This window comes from Fragaria vesca, linkage group LG1, assembly GCF_000184155.1.
Source record: "Fragaria vesca subsp. vesca linkage group LG1, FraVesHawaii_1.0, whole genome shotgun sequence".
In the NCBI taxonomy this organism is placed as follows: domain Eukaryota; kingdom Viridiplantae; phylum Streptophyta; class Magnoliopsida; order Rosales; family Rosaceae; genus Fragaria; species Fragaria vesca.
In genome coordinates, this window is record NC_020491.1 from 17665736 (window position 1) to 17686473 (window position 20738).

General features: G+C 38.6%; 3 protein-coding genes across 6 annotated transcripts in view; 2 read left to right on the forward strand and 1 right to left on the reverse strand.

The window, feature by feature from the left end:
• LOC101308621 (importin-5-like) overlaps positions 1–10523 on the forward strand; it is an 18559-nt gene extending 8036 nt beyond the window's left edge. Inside the window, exons 4-24 of the mRNA XM_004289408.1 lie at positions 996–1052; positions 1151–2458; positions 2633–2836; positions 3466–3570; positions 4357–4422; positions 4503–4667; positions 4875–4949; positions 5058–5209; positions 6659–6794; positions 6886–6955; positions 7047–7174; positions 7284–7340; positions 7679–7864; positions 7967–8059; positions 8255–8340; positions 8429–8495; positions 8576–8642; positions 8745–8881; positions 9598–9689; positions 9801–9867; positions 9954–10523. Coding sequence (XP_004289456.1) covers positions 996–1052; positions 1151–2458; positions 2633–2836; positions 3466–3570; positions 4357–4422; positions 4503–4667; positions 4875–4949; positions 5058–5209; positions 6659–6794; positions 6886–6955; positions 7047–7174; positions 7284–7340; positions 7679–7864; positions 7967–8059; positions 8255–8340; positions 8429–8495; positions 8576–8642; positions 8745–8881; positions 9598–9689; positions 9801–9867; positions 9954–10118 — 3483 coding nt within the window. The 3' untranslated portion in view covers positions 10119–10523. The remainder of the gene's footprint in view (positions 1–995; positions 1053–1150; positions 2459–2632; positions 2837–3465; positions 3571–4356; positions 4423–4502; positions 4668–4874; positions 4950–5057; positions 5210–6658; positions 6795–6885; positions 6956–7046; positions 7175–7283; positions 7341–7678; positions 7865–7966; positions 8060–8254; positions 8341–8428; positions 8496–8575; positions 8643–8744; positions 8882–9597; positions 9690–9800; positions 9868–9953) is intronic.
• A 607-nt stretch (positions 10524–11130) lies between these two features.
• Positions 11131–15361, reverse strand: LOC101308914 (ATPase family AAA domain-containing protein At1g05910-like). The gene is made up of 3 exons (XM_004289409.1): positions 13335–15361; positions 12288–12391; positions 11131–11414 (listed from the first exon to the last, which is right to left on the reverse strand). The coding sequence occupies exons 1-3, from the start codon at positions 15359–15361 to the stop codon at positions 11131–11133; spliced, it is 2415 nt and encodes an 804-aa protein (XP_004289457.1).
• LOC101312093 (superoxide dismutase [Cu-Zn] 2-like) lies at positions 15147–18887 on the forward strand. Of its 4 annotated transcripts, XM_004288363.1 has the most exons (6): positions 15147–15805; positions 15900–15995; positions 16091–16122; positions 16211–16286; positions 18397–18450; positions 18609–18887. In XM_004288363.1, exons 1-6 carry the CDS (start codon positions 15607–15609, stop codon positions 18635–18637), a joined length of 486 nt encoding a protein of 161 aa, XP_004288411.1. In that variant the 5' UTR covers positions 15147–15606; the 3' UTR covers positions 18638–18887. The 4 variants fall into 4 exon arrangements, with proteins under 4 accessions (XP_004288411.1, XP_004288409.1, XP_004288410.1 ...); XM_004288361.1 differs by having other exon boundaries at positions 15147–15995; XM_004288362.1 differs by having other exon boundaries at positions 15147–15995; positions 18157–18711.
• The last annotated feature ends 1851 nt before the right edge of the window (positions 18888–20738 follow it).

Here is a 20738-nt window from a genome sequence, read left to right on the forward strand (position 1 = left end):
CTGCTAATCGGCTTTTTTCTCCTCTTTTTCTATAGGTTTTGGTGAAAATAAAGCACTCCATTCCATAACTGATGCTACACATATAACTGCAACTATACTTTTGAACTTTAGCAGTGAACAAAGGAAGCAAGCTTCATTTTGTGCAAAATTCCAACTACCTTACCTACTCCTGACTATGTGAAGCACTTTGTACAAAACTGGATGGAGTCAAGCTGCTTTTTTGAATGAACTCCATACTCAGCTTCACTTCTGACTGCTGCTGTAACAGTTGCTGAACAATAGCATCAACTTTTGGACAATGTATAAACATCTACTGTATGTATCAACATCTTTTGAACAATGTTGCACTATATGTATATATAAACATCTGATTTACAAACTTCAGTTCAGCGTTTATTTACTTGATCAGCTTTTTTTAAACTAATCCCGCAACAAAGCGCGGGCACAAAAACTAGTATATGCTTAGGATGAGCTTTCGCTGAGACTCATGAGAGAGATCCTCCTTCTAGCGCCAACTTCTAGCGCCAAATGCTTTTGTTGACGTCCCTGTAGCGAGCCGCTAGAGAGTGCTAGAAATAACCTTTAGCACTTGCACAAGGAGCAACATATTTGCGAGTTGAGACCGGGGTTGCCGGTCTATGACTATATAATGCCTACGTTAGTGGATGTCGCCTACTCGATTAGGTGCAAGAAAGTCAAGTGAGGAGAGAAAAATTACCTCTTTTGGGAGGTCGAACCTATATATGTGGGACTGGTTGCTCCCCTCGGCAGGCTTGCTAGCAGGATGGTAGTTCTTAATGGCCACTGTGGGAGGTTCCATGAGGGATCCCGATGGTGTCACCGATGTGCCAGGTTGCTAGGCTTGTCCTTCCAGTGGTTGGTGTAGGGCTCCTGCGTCAGCTTAGCGAAGGCGTGATTCCGGCATATTTTCTCTTAGTTGGTGTACGTGATGCTTTTTGCTATTTGATGCATGTTTGAATACATTGTAATTGTAGTGTTATTATTCGGGAGGTCCTGATGACGACGCTCATTGTAACTTGGGTATCCCTAATGTATTTATGTGTTTTTCACCGCTCTTCACTGGATGAATGTAAATCCAACGGTCGATGTTTGCCGGAAGAAGAGTATGGGAAACTGATGGTCTTTGCAGGAAGGGATAAGAAAGAAAAAGAAAAGAAATGTGTTGGGGCGTTTGAAAAGCAAAACCCTCTCCCTCCTCCCCCCTAAAATCTTTCCGATGGCCGCCGATCCAACTCAGCAGCAGCAGCAGCAGCAGCTGGCCGTGCTCCTGGGCCAGGACCCGGCTGAGTTCGAAACCCTAATATCACATCTGATGTCGTCGACGAACGAGCAGCGGTCCGAGGCCGAGAGGGTGTTCAACCTGTGCAAGCAGGCCCACCCAGACGCCCTGGTTCTGAAGCTGGTCCATGTCCTCCAGGCCGCGCCCCGACCCGACTCCCGCACCATGTCCGTGATCCTCCTCCGCCGCCAGCTCGACTCGTCCCTCTGGGCCCGCCTCTCCCCCTCCACCCACTCCTCCCTCAAGTCCGCTCTCCTCTCCTCCCTCCACTCCGAGTCCACCTCCAAATCCATGTCCAAGAAGCTCTGCGACACCGTCTCCGAGCTCGCTTCTTCTCTTCTCCCCGACAACCAGTGGCCGGACCTCTTGCCTTTCATGTTCCACTGCGTCTCCTCCGACAACCCCAAGCTCCAGGAGTCGGCTCTCTTCATTTTCGCCCACCTCGCTCATTACATCGCCTCCCAAGCCATGCTCCCCCAGCTCACCACCCTCCACTCCGTCTTCTACCGGTGCCTCTCCTCCGCCGACGTCCGAATCGCCGCCCTCACCGCCTCTGTCAATTTCATCCAGTGCCTCACCTCCCCCTCCCACAGGGACATGTTCCAGGACCTCTTGCCCTTGATGATGCAGACTTTGACAGAGGCCTTGAACTCCGGTCAGGAGGCCACCGCGCAGGAGGCCCTCGAGTTGCTTATCGAACTGGCCGGCACTGAGCCCCGGTTCCTGAGGAGGCAGCTGGTGGATGTGGTTGGCTCCATGCTTCAGATTGCCGAGGCATCCTCCCTGGAGGAAGGGACCCGGCATTTGGCCATTGAGTTTGTCATCACTCTGGCCGAGGCCAGGGAGAGAGCGCCCGGGATGATGAGGAAGCTGCCTCAGTTTATTCATAGGTTGTTTGCCATACTCATGACCATGTTGTTGGACCTTGACGACGACCCCGACTGGCACACTGCAGATACTGAGAATGAGGATGCTGGTGAGACTAGTAACTACGGCTTTGGACAGGAGTGTTTAGACAGGCTTTCAATTTCAGTGGGTGGCAATACCATTATACCTGTTGCTTCCGAGCTTTTTCCGTCCTACTTGGTTGCCCCTGAATGGCAAAAGCACCATGCCGTCCACATTGCCCTTGCTCAGATTGCCGAGGGCTGCTCTAAGGTACATCTATTTTGGTTCCACTTCACAATGCGGCTGGGATTTTCTCAGGACACCTATTGTTTAATTTGATACTGTCTATATCATATTGTCGTATTCATCTTCCTGGACATTGATACATTGTTTGAGCCATGAACCTATAATACTGCTCGCTGTAACATGTCTTCCTTGATGCAGGTTATGGTGCAGAACCTCGAACAGGTGGTGTCAACGGTATTGAATTCTTTCCAAGATCCTCACCCACGTGTGCGGTGGGCAGCAATTAATGCAGTTGGGCAATTGTCAACGGATTTAGGCCCAAATTTACAAGAGAAGTATCACCAGCGAGTGCTGCCTGCATTAGCTGGAGCTATGGATGACTTCCAAAATCCACGAGTACAGGTTTGCAACTTGGCTTTATTCTCAATATAGGAATATGTTCCTGTAACTCAACACCTCTTTAGGAATAAATATGGTAATATTTGGCTTTCATTTTCACAAGGATGAATCATTCAATTATCGTTGGCATCCATCTGCAGAAATACTTGCATACAGTATTATAATCTTTGCCTTGTAATGTCATGGAATTTTGATAATTTACATAACATGGAATATTTGTCTCACTGGCCCATGCAGTGGTATTTCGACTTCAGTATAAACATTTACCTGAGTCCGAATTAGAAAATGATACGGATCCTGGAAAACTTGTTGATTTGTCTTCATACTTTGTATATTAGAGTTGCAGTGTAATGGAACTTGTGCAATTTTTGTTCACAAATTGTAGTAATTGATGGAACAGTATATTTATTTGAATAGTTATACTGAACTGCCATAGTATAATGCTGGAGCTCAATGAGTGTTGGGCAAGCCCTATATTTATATCTTGACATTTATCCTTTCCCCATCTCAGTTCTGACATTGGCCAGACATTTTATTATTGCATGCATACCACTAACGTATAACTTTACTTCTAGAAATTTCCAATTGACTCATTTAGATGGTTTATTGTCGCATCTTTCTGTATGTTACAGGCCCATGCCGCTTCAGCAGTACTCAATTTCAGTGAAAACTGCACCCCAGATATTTTGGTACCGTACCTGGATGGAATTGTGAGCAAGCTTCTTGTACTTCTACAGGTACATAATTATGCTACACAACAAGGCACTTTCATACAGGGGAAATTCTTTGTCTTTCTTTTGGGTGGCATATGGACATATGTAAATATAATTTTAGCTGTTTAAAACGTCTTAAGGCTTCAAGATAAAGGTTTGTCTTTTAGAACTTGATTGGTGAAACCACTTCATTTTTGTAGAAGTAGCTATGCTTGATATTTCTTGTATCTGATATTTAGTGTAATTAATATACGGTAGCATGGCTCTTTTATAAGCTGACTGCAATGTGAGTTTAGTCCATAAATGGTTGCTCAGAGGGAATAAACCTGATATGTTGAAAAGAGCATAGGAAAGGATGGAGGGTAATGGGCGAGAAAAAGTGTAAGATAGGAGAATGCTACCCTTTACTGGTGGTTATTGGAGGTATAAAGGGAACAAAAAAAATTTTCAGTTAGCTTTTGAATTGTCATAGTGACAGAATTCAATAACGTATTCAGGGAAATACTGTCTTGAGACAAAGTAAATTGAAATGGGGAATAATGAAAACTTATCTCATTAGAGAAAAGTTCAGGCTACATTCTTTTTATTTTTTTAAAAATTTCAATTCTCAGCTACACCTAGCCTTTTGCATCCTGAGTTGAAATTGAAAGAGAGTCCTTACCTTATGCCAGCGATGAATAAAAGATTTTTTAATTACCATATGCCATTGATGAATTCTTAAAGTTCTTCTAGTGTAAGATTTATTTTCTTTAGTAGTTAGTACAAAAGCGATACTTCATGATTTGTAAGTTTTGAATTTCTGCCTCCCAGAATGGAAAGCAGATGGTCCAGGAGGGGGCTTTAACAGCTTTAGCATCAGTTGCTGATTCGTCACAGGTATATTTTAATACATATAATGATTTGTTTTTCAATTTATTTTTGAACGTACACGGTTCATGCTTTTATTGTATTGACAGGAGCAATTCCAGAAGTATTATGATGCTGTAATGCCTTACTTGAAAGCCATTTTGGTTAATGCAAATGACAAAGCTAATCGTATGCTACGTGCAAAATCAATGGAATGTATTAGTTTGGTTGGAATGGCTGTCGGGAAGGATAAGTTTAGGGATGATGCAAAGCAGGTGACTATAAATAAAACTTACAGATTCTGATTTTACTTGTTTTTTTTTTATTCTGGCTGCTGACTGCTGTAGAAAGTTTTGGCTTTTGTTCTGACCGAGGCTTAAAGCATCAATGACTTCTCTATCTTCAATTTCTCAAATTCTTGTCTATTCGAGGATATTAATTTGTTGAGAGCCCCGTTAATATTGACGGTATTGTTTTGCAAGGTTATGGAAGTCTTGATGTCATTGCAAGGATCTGAAATGGAGGCAGATGATCCCACAACAAGTTATATGTTACAAGTATGTTTGCACGTAAAAAATAAAATGCAATTTAATACAACGTCATCCATATATTTGGTAAAGCTTAATTCTTGTTTGGTGTTGAGAAGTGCCTTAATTATGTTTCAGGCATGGGCTAGACTTTGCAAATGCCTTGGGCAGGATTTTCTCCCATACATGAATGTTGTCATGCCTTCTTTGCTTCAGTCTGCTCAACTTAAGCCTGATGTGACAATCACTTCTGCAGATTCAGATGGAGAAATTGATGAAGATGATGATAGGTTGGTTAAAGTTTCTTCTTTCAACACTTGCGTATGCATTGCATTCTGCATCAGAAATATAGTCAGGTTCAATGGCATCATATTGTTTACACAACTTCTCACAAAAGTTTGTGTCCCTTAGATTTAGAACATTTAATGGCAGAGATTAAGTCATCTCAGATTGTAGGTTGCATACTAAAATTTAGTACATTTTCACCAATTGCTATCTTCAGTTGGTGAGATGGAACTTTGCAGACCCACCTTTAGGTTGCAAAATACTAATTGATGTTTCATTTTTGAAACTTTAGATGCAACTGTTGCAAAGTGAAATGAGAGAAAGATGCCACACCCACATGCAAACATAAACCCGTATTTATTTTTTACACCTTTTCAGTTGGAGATGGTCTACATGTACAACATGCTATTTACATGAATAGTGACAATTAGGTTTGCATTTTTCATAAGAGAACATTGATTTGCACCCTTCAATTATAGATGGCAAAAGACACAAAACTAATATGTATATTTTCTTTAAACATACATAAAAACAATATAACACTGTCTCTTTCATTTCTCTAAACCTCCTACTGTTCTTAGCTCTACTTCTTGAACATTAGAGAAATATAGTGAAATTGCATAAGAATGTAAGAGAAAGTGCTAGGGTGTGAAATTTGTTATTAACAAATGTGTACCTGGTTAACAGTATGGCTAACTTTATGTTTTACGTTTTAATTGAAGAAGAGCACTTTCGTCATGCCATTGACGACGCCAAAATTTTTAAGATTCTGGATTTTAAATATTTTATACTGTATATTTTTATTTTTAATTTTTACCAAAACTGTCACATCTTGGGAATTCAGATTGTGACTTTTGGTGCAAATTATTTTCTTTTACACAATTGTTCTACGTTAAGAGGGGAGATGAAGAAGGGTAGGGCATAACCTGTCTACTTTTGTACCGGAGGACAAATGAACCAAGAACAAAGAAGAAGAGTAGATAAACGTTAAAATACTCTTTCTTTTTGGAAGAGAGAAAGTTGGTTTCTTATTATTTTCTTTTTCAGTCTTTAACTTTTAATCAAACATAGTTTTATATTTTCTCAACAACAAAAAATAAAAATACAATTTTTAATCCTTACCATTGAATGTCATAACATTTAAAGGCAACAAATTTCTGTAAAAAATCTGATGCCATTGAACCTAACCCTTGTATCATATTTTCTTTTTGAAGTAGAGTCGTGATGTAAAGTTCATCCTTGTTTACTCTTTTATAGAACAAAAAAGCCAGCAGTTTTGAGATTTTATAATTCTGCTTGAATATTAGTTGAGGAAAAGAAATGTCTTCTGCTTTGAGATTTTATTTATTTATTTATTCTATTTTATTTTATTATTATTATTTTTTAAAGAGTAAAGAAAAATTAAGAATTCATATGCCTTCATTTCTTTGACATTTTTAATGTTCTTAATGCAGCATTGAAATGATTACTGTTGGGGATAAGAGGATAGGAATCAAAACTAGTGTTCTGGAGGAAAAAGCTACGGCCTGTAACATGCTATGTTGCTATGCTGATGAGTTGAAGGAAGGATTTTTCCCTTGGATTGATCAGGTTGATGATGATTCACATCTGTTTCACATTTTTCTTTGCCACATTATCAAGTTCTATAAGTTTTATGCTGATTGTGCTTAAGTTCATGTAGGTTGCTCCAACATTGGTTCCTCTTCTAAAATTTTATTTCCATGAAGAAGTTAGAAAGGCAGCTGTTTCAGGTGTTAGCCTGAGCTGTTCTTATTCTATTGTTTGCATCAGCTTCTCTTGTTGTTTAATGGAACTGACACTTAAACTATCTTCTATCCTTAGCAATGCCGGAGCTCCTACGTTCAGCCAAATTAGCAGTAGAGAAGGGCCAGTCTCAAGGCCATAATGAGTCCTACATAAAGCAGTTATCTGATTACATAATACCAGCGCTGGTTGAGGCATTGCACAAGGTCTTGGTCCCTTTCGTTCATTTCTTGAATGTCTTTTGCTGTTTGTTTTTATATTTCCAATACGAGTGATCTTGTGTTTGAATTGCCTTGAACTGTATGTGGTGTGCAGGAACCTGAGGTTGAAATTTGTGCCAGCATTTTAGATGCATTGAACGAATGTGTGCAGGTTTGTGTGATCTTTTTTATGTTATCCATGTGTAATTGATCGCTTAGGCTTTCTATTCTGTTTTTAAGCAAATGAAATTCATTTGAATGCTTCTTGTTGGTTCTCTATCTTACTGCATTAAATCCCCAAGAATTGATCAATTGGAACCCCAGAATTGTTTCACTAGGGGTATAAAGCTACCTCTAAATTTGTCCAAGGAAAATGTTTTTCATTTTGTCTTTCTTTTTTTTCTATTTTTTTTTTTCATTCTTTTATTTATCTGGAGTTGAGCTACAGTACTGCGTACCTCTGTTATTTGTTACATTTGATCTATTTTAATGTAGAGCTTGTTTCTTCAGAGTTCTGGGCCACTACTTGATGAAAACCAAGTTAGATGCATCGTGGATGAGATCAAACAAGTGATTACAGCAATCACATCTAGAAAACAAGAGCGAGCAGAAAGGGCCAAGGCAGAGGACTTTGATGCAGAAGAAGGGGAGCTTCTGAAGGAGGAAAATGAACAAGAAGAAGAGCTTTTTGATCTAGTATGTTTTCAGATTTTGGAATACTTTATGGCATTGTAGAAAAGTTTATATTTGAAGAGTTGATTATCATCGAGTCTTTCCTTTTTTTTTTCCTTCATTCAGGTTGGTGATTGTTTGGGAACTTTGATAAAGACATTCAAGGCTTCTTTTTTGCCTTTCTTTGACAAGCTTTCCTCTTACATAACACCAATGTTGGTAAGTTCTTCCTCACCCTTTGTTCAATGAAATACTTGGATATGTATGATGAAAAAAAGCTATAATCTTTGATATAAACTGTAATCAAGTTACATCCCGCTCCTAGCATTTTTACCTTTCATGTTTCGAAGTATGCTTTGGATTTAAGAAACTCCTTGACATCTTTTTTTTAAATTATGCTCATTGACCAATCAGGGTAAGGATAAAACTGCAGAAGAGAGGAGAATTGCCATCTGCATATTTGATGATATTGCAGAGCATTGCCGTGAAGCTGCTCGTAAGTAAGGATTCTCTATCTGTCATCTTATTTTCCGCAACTTTTGGAATATTGATGTATTCCTTGATATCATATCCCCTCTGGTGAAACAGGTATTATGATACTTATGTTCCTTTCCTACTGGAAGCTTGCAATGATGAAAGTTCAGATGTTCGTCAGGTTTGTGATCCTTTTAACTGCAATTAGTGCACCCCTACTTCTCACTATGACAATTAACATAAGATAATTAACCACTTCAGGCTGCTGTTTATGGTGTCGGTCTTTGTGCGGAGTATGGTGGATCTGTGTTCAAACCTCTTGTTGGTGGTAGGTTGCTTTCCTCTTGCTTGGTTTCTTTTTTATTTAGAAGATTGCTTATATGTCTGTAGATGGACATTACATTACATTCATTTTTTTTTCTCCCTGCAGAAGCTCTTTCTAGGTTGGATATGGTGATCAGGAACCCCAGTGCACAACACTCTGACAACATGATGGCATATGATAATGCTGTTTCAGCTCTTGGGAAAATATGCCAGTTCCACCGTGATAGCATAGATGCACCACAGGTAAAATTTATTCTGTTACCTCATATCACTTTTTTGGATATCTGCGGCATAAAAATACCATTTCAGTTGAGTCTCTTTTCTGTGATTGTCTTCATATTTACACCATTCAATCTCTTTTGGGTTTTGACTTCTGTGATGAGTGTATGTGCGGTCATGATCACATAGTAACCTTCAAAGTGAATATTCCCTAGTTACATCAAGGTATGATCAAGTTGGCACAAGGATCCTTTTAAAATGATAGTCCTCAAAAGCAGAAGCCTTTCTGACAAAGTGGTGCAGTTTGGGTTATTTGCCTTGGAGGTGTATCTCTCTTGGGATTTAGAAAACCCAAAAAAAAAGAAAAAGATGACCTTAATCCCTTTTCTCCTTTCTGGTAGCTGCAAAAATTGCATAACCACAATCCACAAGCTTTGAGACACATTTCATACACTCCAAGGTGGTTATCTAGTGCACTGTAGGCTCTGACATTTTCTGGCTAGTTCAACTTCACCTGATTTTCTGATGACTGATGTCTTCAAAGTTAACCGTCATTAAATTGTCACCCTGGAGCATTTCATTCTGTGATGAAGTTGTTGAAAATGTAATTTATGTACCAGAAGTACTGTGCCTGTGCTGTCATGTTAGATAATTATTATTTTTGCATGTTATTACTATTTGCTTTCTTGTAGTGCTGTTTGCATCTTTTGTTGTTTCTTATAGCTTATTTTATTTGGCAGCTTGTCCCTGCCTGGTTAGGTTGTTTACCTATAAAAGGTGATTTGATTGAGGCCAAGGTTGTCCATGACCAGCTGTGTTCAATGGTTGAAAGGTAAAAGAGTTTTATCTTGAACATTTTGCATGGCTTTTTGTTCAGTGTGTTATACTCCTTTTTAGGTTTTCAAAAGGGATATATACTCAAGAACTATTACAATGAATACAGATCGGATAGAGAGCTTTTGGGTCCCAATAATCAATATCTTCCGAAAATAGTTGCAGTTTTTGCTGAGGTATTATGTACGAAATTGCTGCACGCTTATCTAACCTGATTTCTTTGAAATAGTGCTTCTCACCCATTTAGGACTATCTGGTGTAGGTTATATGTGCGGGTAAAGACTTGGCAACTGAGCAAACAACTAGTCGAATGATTAATTTATTAAGGCAGCTTCAACAAACCTTACCGCCCTCTACCCTTGCATCAACCTGGTCATCCTTGCAACCGCAGCAACAGCTCGCATTACAATTTATGCTCTCATCATAATTCATTTCTGGCCTTGTTTTTGTTTACGGAAATTGCTGCTTCTATTGGTGTGGCTGTTTCTGCTCATTATATTTTCTTGCATTGGTGGATGGCTGATTTCATACCTCTAGAAAGCTAATGCGTCTGCATTGGTAAGGTTGTTGCTGTCTGGTCTGTGGTTCAGTAGTGCATTCATTGGTTCTGTTTTAGTTTTTGATAATTAATTTGGGGGTGTGGTTTGTCACAATTGCCTGGTTGCTTTGTCTAGTTGGCAAGGATTATGGGAAAAAAAAGAAAAGGTACATGGATGGTCAAAATTTTGGAATACAGTGTGTATATATTACAGAGTTGCCTATTCATGGCCCAATACGCTTTCCAATGCTACAGTAGTTGAAAAGAATTTTTCAATTGTTGTTTTACTATCCTATGCCAATTGCCAGAGTTAAAGATCATTTTGCATCAACTTTTTGATTAATATTTTCCTTGATGCATTATGTAGTCTGAAGATGAGAAGATATTAAATTATTAAGTGGTGGTGGGATGCAGAAAATAATTAACATAGTACTAAAGTGGATCAGTACCAGCTTGAGCATCTTGTGTTCTTGCTTTGGTTCAACAAAAACATAATGGCAAATCAGAATTATTATCTTGCACACTGCAAGAAGCTCAAGTAATTATTCTGTATAAAGTTGCATAATAGTAAAGACTAGATACCGGTCTACTCGATATATACCCCATTTTACAATCCACAATCCACACTCCATGTTTTTTTTATTGGTAACTTATAATTTTGTCATCACAAACTTTAATTTTGTTTTTTTGACAATTTTAACCCTATTTTGAAAGGATGGTGAAATTTACACACCATAAATTACAATCTACACATAAATTACAATCTACACATCTTGATATATAGCTGTCAGAGTAGCAGCATACTGGACACATAACAGTGGACGTTTATGGGCAACATTTGATTGATTTTCAGGGACATTGAACATTACAGAAAGTTGGTCATTTAACATCACCTAAATTTTCAAGCTTTATTTGACATCATTTGGAGTAGCTCCTTCTGCACTGCAGCTGTGCTCCTCATCTTGGAAATGTGCTCTGATGTAGAAGCTGCGATGCACCTGGTTTTAAATTCAACAGCTTGATCTCTCCCTCTCACTGTAGGATCTCTTGTGGCAGAATCTGTTGGTTCTTGCAATTTTTCTTTATTATCAAAATCTTGTATGAAAGTTTGAAAAGCTACCACACTGTTCTTCGCATTAGCATATGTGATCATTTTAAAGCTCAAACCAGAATCACGACATGTAGCTGCATAGATAGAAGCAAACAACAAATTAGATTTTCCAAATGTCACGAAACTGACAGTCATGCACAATACAAATATGCACATTTTTCATTTCTCACACGAAAGAATTCTATGATTTGGAAACCATAAATATGCACATTTTTCATTTTCTATTAAGTCTGTTCAAGGCAAACGGGGAGCTTAACAATCATGTAGCCTAGAATGTGAAGAGCACAACAAATTCCAATGGGTGCAAATGGTGACGTTCCAGTTGCATCTGACATTAATTACCTGGAGTCTGTTCCTCACTATGAATGTTTATTCTACCCTTGCCCACAAATACAGCAGACAAATCCAATAAAAACCAAACTCAAGTGATGTTCAAAAGATAAGAAAACCTGTATCATACTATGAATGTAAGTAAACAATTACCTTACTGCTATCAAATCTTAACGAGCAGAAATAAAGCAAAAGATCACACAACTATAGCAAGCTTAATATATTATCGAGTATGAACAATAATCTTAGAATATTATGCAACAAAAAGTCTCAATTTCAAAAACGGTCATTGAAATTTCAATTTTTGACCTAAAATTACGGCAAATTGATCAGCAAGCTTCTTGGACCAAAAGCAACCAATCCAAAATGAACCAGCACCAAAAACCTCAACCATAGCAAGCTGTCCTTGAACACAAACAAAATGCAGAAACATCAACAAAACCGTAACAGTAAAAAGAAGAAAAATAAACCTATAATCAGTCTAATACTAATTATCTACTTCAAGATGCATTTCAACACATAATCATATTACACTCTTTAGTATCATAATTTCCACTGAAATAGATTCATTTCCAGCTCAACGAAAATTAAGCTTCTAGCTTTCGAGTAAAACTTACATAACCAGCCAGCAGTGATGACTTGCAGTTTCTTTACAAGCTCATTTGATTCCAAGAAGCTGATTAAAGCTCGAGCCACCACTTGACGGTGCTTTATCTGATGCCTGATAATTACTGAAAACAACACATATAGCAACCGTATATATCACTAACACCTTGTACTCCCATTTTATCAAACTAAGAGAAAAGAAGGACAAATCCATTGGTATAAAGTGCTCAACAGAACTGGAATTGAGCAATATACAATACCGTAACCATAATCACTTTCCTCATTATATCCCTCAAAAATTAACAGCAGCTATGAATCTGAAGAAAAAGAAACAAATACAAATTTCAAAAACGTACACATACCACCATAAATCAAGCGGGCATATAACTAAATTAAATTTCATGAAAATTGTTGAAAGTTAATAGATCCAATAAATTGAAAAAGGAAAAAAAAAAAACTTACAGTAGAATAGATGGGGAAAGACGGCAGCTGAGAGTAATATAATAGCTCACATCCCTCCGATTGCAAAAACGACTGCCTTTCCGATTAAGCCCTAGGCATATTGTAAGCTAATCCTTCACCACTAATTAATGGACTCTGAATTAGCTACGCATAAGAAAATTTTGACTAGTACAACCAAACAAATTCCAAATCACCAATATTGAAGGTACCAAATTCATTGGCACCACCCAAAAGCTGCATGAACCGAAATTCAATACCAATTAACCAAATAAGAATCTTACCTCAAGCTCAATCCGTCAAAGATTCTTTCCCGAAATTATTCCTGCACAAAAAGAAAATTAGAATAGGGTTTATACGAGTAAACCAAACCCAATCGATTAGTACAAAATTAAAAGTAAAAACCAAAATCTCCTTCCTCTCCATAAGAGAAAAACACAGTAAACCAGTCCCCTATACACGAATTGAGAAACAGAGAAAAATAACCCACATCAAAATAAGAGAAAAATTCATGGAACGCTATCTGAATTTATTGCTTATGTTAAGTTCATCAAAAATAATTTATGTTGGTTATCCCTAACAAGAGCTTCATTTGTTACATAATTTTCGGGAAATTTTCTTCATTGTCTGCAAATTGAAACAAGTACTCGAAAATAAGTGTTATGTTCTTGATCTTTAAGACGGCCTCCATAATTTCTGCGTAAAGCCTCTGGAACTGTGGAATGCTAAAGTTTTTGGTCTGCGGCACAAAACGCAGCTTGAGAGACTTGATTTTGTCTGTAATATAACCATCCAACATCTTCATGTCTTGAGATCCCGCAGAAGCTTGTGTTCCTGAAGCTGCAGGTGACTGTTGCTGGACATTACCAAGTTGAGCACTCACCCTTTCAGTTGTGCCCTCCACAGCAGCTTTGATGAGACGGTCAAAAAACAAAGAGATATCTTCATCACACATCACGACATTATAGACACGACATTGCGAGAGTATTGTAGAGGTCGTGGCACCAACTTTAGCAGGTGGCACTGATGACGTTACAAGTAGTAATACAGGTAGATCAGATGGAAAATCTTGTAGCAAAGTCAGCAAAACTGCACGGAGCTGCTTATTTGCCGCCTTCCACCACTCTTGGAAATGTGGCAAATAGAGAATTGATGGCGTCGTTCTCCTTGCTTCATCAACTTTATGTACCAGCGCCTCCTCTAGTGTCTTTGCATCAGATACAAGAGAAGCAAGTCCTAGAGAATGAATAGGAAATTTGTCACCGAGTTCATGTAAAATAGCAGGACCAAGATCTTCCGGGCCATAACCTTCAGCACCACATATAGAAAGCCAAGGCCTATAGACAACAAGAGGAATGGCAGAGCCACAAGGGAAAATATCAGATATATATTCCATGGCTGTGTCGAGATGCCTCTGCAGGCATGGTGCAACCACTAAAGACAATGGCCTGGAGTGCACAAAAGCACCTCTGTGAGCAGCTGGGGTGATTGTTGACATGACTTCAACAAAGTGATATTTTTCAACCCTTACTGACTCAACATCAATATCAAACTTCTCATGAGTCCTTGTGTATACCTGAGGATATTTATGACGGAGAGCACGAATGGCAGCTTCATTGCAAAGACCCTTCAAATCAGCACCGCAATATCCGACACATCTATGTGCAAGCTCCAATTTTAATTCATTTGAAGGAGGGTGCTTCCATTTTCGAGTGTAAATGTCTAAAATTTCAACACGGGCCTCACGGCCAGGCAAATTAAAGTAGAATTCCCTATCAAATCTTCCGGGGCGGCGCAAAGCTCCATCAATTGCATCAACTCGGTTGGTGGCTCCGATGACAACCACTTCTCCACGAGAATCAAGACCATCCATGAGAGCAAGCAATGTAGAAACAACAGAAATATGACCTTGCTCTTGTTTGGCGGATCTAGCAGGAGCCAGTCCATCAATTTCATCAAAGAAAATGATAGATGGTTGATTTTTCTTTGCTTCCTCAAAAAGAAGCGTGAGCTGTTTCTCAGACTCGCCCATCCACTTGCTCAGCAAGTCTGCACCTTTCCTCATGTAGAAACTTACAGTGTGGCCGGCAAGCATGGAAGCCTCAGAGGCCAAGGCGCTGGCCATCAATGTCTTGCCAGTGCCAGGAGGACCACAAAAGAGAACTCCCCTTGGTGGTGTGATATTTTGACTCGAAAAAAAATGCGGATAGATTAGAGGTAAGAAAACCATTTCCTTCAAACCTTGAATGTGATGAGAATGTCCTGCTACACTCTCAAAGGTGACACTGTGATCAACCTCCTCCTGCTTGGCCTTGGCCTTGGCCTTGGGGTCGATATCATCAGACCGGGGACGCTTTCCCTCCTCGACTCCTCCTCTTGGCGTGGTACGCTTCCGAAGATGGTAACGCCTTGCTCCAGTTTGGTCTTGTTCATCGTCAATGATATTCTCGTTCTCTTCTTCTTCATCCCGACGACGAGGAGCAGTGTAAAGTGTGTCGGAGCGACGAGGTCGCGATCCTCGACGTCGACGGGACTCGAAATCATCTGGTGGAGGGGAGTACGAGGCAATGGGATCACCAAGAGAGCAACGGCGGCGCATCATGTTAGCAATAGTTGAGGGAGCCATCCTCTTCTATCCCCAAGGCCAAAAGGGTTTGCTTTGCTTTGCTTGCTCACATTCCAGATTTTATGGGAGGATTTTGGTTGAATTTTAGGGAGGTATTCATGTCTCAGATTCTTGTTTCTTCTTTTGCTGCTGTGTCTTATGGTAGGGAAAAGATTCCTTCCTTCCTTCCTATATATCTTAGAAAAAATACAGGAAGGAATTCATTTTCACTTGGGCTTTGCTGAAAGGCAAAATAAAATACAGGAATGGCGGGGAGAGTGAGAGCAGTGGCTGTAATCACTAGTAGCGGTGGATATGGTGTTAGAGGCGCTGTTGAGTTCGTGCAGGAGGGTGGCCCACATGAGCCGACCCATGTCAGAGGAAGAATCATGGGCCTCTCTCCCGGCCTTCACGGCTTCCATATCCACGCTTTTGGTGATACCTCCAACGGCTGCCTTTCTACCGGTGCCCTTCTTTCTCTCTGTTCCATTTCCATTTTGGTGCTCTCAATTTCCATTTTGGTGCTCTCAATTTCAATTTCGGTGCTCAATTCCTCTAGGACCTCACTTCAATCCGCTCAACAAGGACCATGGAGCTCCTTCAGACCAGCACCGTCACGCCGGTGATTTGGGTAACGTCACTGCTGGTCCTGATGGTATTCTCTTGCTTTCACTTACACTTTGATATGTAGTTATGTACTATGTAGCTAGCTAGAAAGGAGTTGACCATGCTGTCTTTTCCACTCTGCAGGAGTTGCTGAGGTTTCTCTTGTCGACTCCCAGGTTGGTTCGCCCCTTTTTCTCAAATCCTGAATTTCTTGTTGTTTGTTGCCTTCAGTTCAGCCACTTTACTCTTTGTTATTCATTTTAGATTCCACTAAGCGGGCCTCATTCCATTCTTGGGAGGGCGGTTGTTGTGCATGCTGATCCTGATGATCTTGGCAAAGGTACATTACTTCAATTTCCATTGTCTTTTGAGCTTTTACCTTTGATTCTTTTAGCTTCATTTCTATCCGGGGGTATGTCTGTAATTGAGCATAACATATTAGTCTGCAAGACCTTGTCAGTCCTTAATTCTTTGCTTTTTAAGTTGGGTGTGTCCATACGAGGGGCAATCCTGTGTCACCAAAATGGGCACCCACTGTCACTACTCATCTAGTTGGTCTAGTAAAAAAACAACAAGATGATTACAAAACCAGGTGCAGCAAGATGATTCTGTTGAACAAAGCCATCAAAAGTTTAATCTTGCATAATTAATCAGGTGGATTGCATTTTATGGAAACGGAATCAATTTTCTCCTAGCGGATAATAAGGAGAGTTAATAATTATATGTCGTTGAGTCATAGTTGCAGCTGCATAAAGGATTTGATGAGCAGTCTGAGATATTTGCTTGAAGAGGAGAGTATTTCTTGCTTGGAGAGAGTGTGTTTAGTTGTCAAAGAGTCTAAATCGATAGAAGCAATATTCCCACCAGAGGGGAATAGAGTCTGAGAATAAAGACAAGAGGAATAATCAGTTGACACTAATCATTTTCTCATTGTATAAACTAACTGATTGCATACACACCATTCCCCCTCCCCAAACCACACACATTCTAAGCCTTGAAAAGTTATGAGATGTTGTTTGACTTTTGAAATGTTTTCTGTTTCAAAAGTTTCAATCATAACGTAGATAATTGTTGCATGTAACTTGTGATGCATCTTGCATTTGTTACACAGATGTCAATCTCACCGCAAGTGAGACTTGAGCACGCTCCAACCGCACAATACTCAGAAGCAGTCATTCACCTCGTTGGTTCAAAATGTTGAAAAGTAGAACAAGAAAAAAGAATTTTACCTCATTGCCTCATATGAGAAATAACTCATCTTAAGTTTGTCAATCTCGTCATAAGTGAGACATGAGCACGTGCAGTCCTCATGCCTTTTATCTTTTTATCTTTTTTTTTTCTTTCACTGGAGCCAGGTTTGTGTATCGGCGTATCGCACAATACTCAAAGAGTTAAATATAAGCATTCACCGCATTGATTGAAAATGATAGAAAGTAGAACAAGAAAAAAAAAAAAAACAATTTCTCACCTCATTACTTCATACTTTAGAAATAACTTATCTTGAGTTTGTCTTGGTACTTCATCCTTATTCTTCTTTAATACAGGAGTTTGTCACTTTTAGCTGTTTTGTAGTTCTTCTTACTGTTGTTGACATCATATCTTTTGCCTAGTGAAATATGTAAGTTCACATTTCTAGATATATGCTATTATTCCTAATATCTGCTTCACAAGCTTCACCAATTTGTTTCTGTATGGGTGATTTTTATGATAGTATGAAAGAGGCATAATGATCCATTTTAATTTCCACTGTAAAGTATTTATTACTCTTTTTAGGATATATGTTATTTAGGTTTGCTATGGATATGTTGGCAATCCAGTTATTTTGGTTCTACCATTTTTCTCTAATTGGACCATTGTTCGTTTGAAGGTGGGCTTGATGAATGAATACATGATCGGTTATCCTTGAATCTCTGCTTATGTTTGCTACTCCCCAGTCCATCTCTTTGGTGTCCCTAATTTCTTCTTTTTCTCTCTCACCCTGAATTTTCCCTTCTCTTTATAATCCTAAGTTTCTTCTCATCATCTACATCCATAGATCTGGCTCTTGCCAAGAAAAAGAAAAAAAGAAAAAAAAATTCCATAGATCTGTCGTTCGGGGCTACACATATGAAATCAACTGGTGGTGCTGTGGTAGAGTTATCCCGAATTTTGTTAAGGTTTGGTTGTTTGAGATTAACCCAAGAGGTAATGTGGAGGTTTTCATCCTACAGTGAAGGGTGGAGAGGATGTTAGGTTTTGCTTGATCAGATTGCAGTGAAGTCCAGTGCTTCTCACTTGGGTTCGTAAACACTTTGTTACTGAGCATTCAATTGGAGGCTAGCTTCTGCCTTACCTGTTGATGACTGACTCATCCTATTTCAGTTATTTCAAAGATGTGTTTTCTACTTAAGAATAATGATGTCAGTGCCTGAAGTTCTTCTCTGATATTAATGTTATCTTCAATGCAATAGGTGGACATGAACTCAGCAAATCTACTGGGAATGCAGGAGCAAGAGTTGGATGTGGTAGATATTAACTTCTATAGTACCCTTCAGTTTGATTTGTTTTACTTTTTATTTTTAATTTTGTTTTCTTTTATTTTTCTTTTCTTTCTTTTCTCTTCCCTCCCTCCCCGCTTTTCATACACCTAGAGTTTGGCCTGATACATGTTGATCTTGGACAGGAATAATTGGCCTTCGGTCGTCTGTTTAAGAGGGATGCTAGTGGAAGCAGACAGTGGATGATTTCATAAATGTGGCTTATCCTTTTAAATTTGTATTTCGATTTTTGTGATCTTGTGTACAAGAACCCATGCTGAAAAGTAAAAAAGAAAGAAGAAATAAAAAGATGCAAGCTTGCAAGCCTGCAAGGATAATAGTGTCTAAAAGTGATCTTTGTGTACCAGATGCTGTTTATGTAATGACGGAATCAATGTCTCCATAATTATCTTTCTTAAAGTACCAAAACGGTAATTTTTTGACAAATTGAACTTCATTTATATGAGTTGCAGAAACTAGCTTCCAGCAGAGCTCTACAACTGTTTGAATGTCAATATTTTATTTTAAGTTCTAGTAGTTATGCCAACTTATTTCTTTCTCACCCATCCATTCCATAAGTGAGAGAAACTGTAGACACCAAAGCACCCCGGCTAAGCTTAGGGCTGGAACCTTTTAGATAATACTTTAACTGCGTTTCACAGACATAATAATTTGAGCCTTCTAACCTGCACAAGTTAAGAACTTTGCCGTTATGTTTTAGTTAACACAATAAGTCAATAACCACGGGAATGCAGACTGTGTGCAGTGGATGCGTTGGTTCCTACCATGGGGACTTTATGATATGAAACCCTCGCGTCATGAGTTCAAACACCGGTATTGCTCAATATTATTGCAAAATTATAAACATAATAATTTGAGCCTTCTAACATGCACAAGATAAGAACTTTGCCATTATGTTTTAGTTAACACAATAAGTCAATAACCACGGGGATGCAGACTGTGCAGTGGATGCGTTGGTTCCTACCATGGGGACTTTATGATATGAAACCCCCGCGTCATGGGTTCAAAGAACTATTGCGGCGCCGGAGAAGACCTTATGACACCGAAAGATGGAGAATCACCGTCATGGATGGCCAGAGCCGACGTGAAATGCTAAGAAACCTCATCGAACATTGTAGATCGAGAGGTTTGGATGCAAAACAGCAGGGCAGTTAGAAAACCCTAGGAGAAGAAACCCTAGAGAGAAAAGAAGGGTGCGGCTAACTTTAAAAAAGAATACTTAGACATATAATCATTTTTATGTTTTATTTTATTTTATTTTGTAGTTTACTATAATGATTTTTGTTTGTATAGCAAACTGCATATTAGTTACTAACCAAATTTTAGTTTACAAATACATCATTTACACAATATCTTACACATTTAAAGACAAAAATTAACAAATTATGACAAATTAATATAATCATGCCATCTGTCAATATGTATTTTACCATAATACCCTTCTTCCCATCCATATAAGAGCAAAAAAAAAAAATATGAAATTCTCAGTCTCAAACTAACGTGATCAATCTTCTCTCTCGTTTTCTCTCTTCTCTATGAAATTTACAGAGAGATTGCGTTGTCGCCGGAGAGATTCGCCAGAGAAATTTCGTTGTTTACTCACTAGAGAGGTTAGCATAGAGTCTGATTCCTCAGCAGAGAGTCCGATCAGGCCTTCTTTCTTCTCTCTTCTTCACCATCAGTTCATAGTTTTTGGTTTGTTGAATCAGCGATCTGTTCATCTCCGACTATAATTGAATTTTTAAGTTAGATTTAGGCTTATCCATGTCCTTTTATGCTTTAATTTCATGTTTCAATGTCAATTTGATGCTTTTTTATGGTTTTGATCACCTAGTTCATTTGATTTCTTGTGAAAGTCCTCTAGTTCTTGTTTAATTTTGGTTCGTTTTGAATTTTGAACTACTTTTATGTTGAATTTTTTAATTGTAGAATAGTTGTAGTATAGCAGTATCAGGTTTTAGGTTATCATAGTAGCAGAGAAAGTATCTGTGTTTTATTAACAGTTCTCTGATATTGAAAAGAACTAGTTTAATTTGAATTTTCATAATAAAATGTATTAGAGCAGTAACAGGTTTTTGACTTTTTTATGTTAGAGAATGTTATATATTAACACAGTAGCACAAAAAGTTTCAATAGCTTTATCAACAGTTTTTTAATTGTGAATACCTTTTAGGTTTAATTTCACAATAAATTGTAACATAACAGTAGCAGGTTTTATATTTTTTACGTTTATGTTATGTATTTAACACAATATA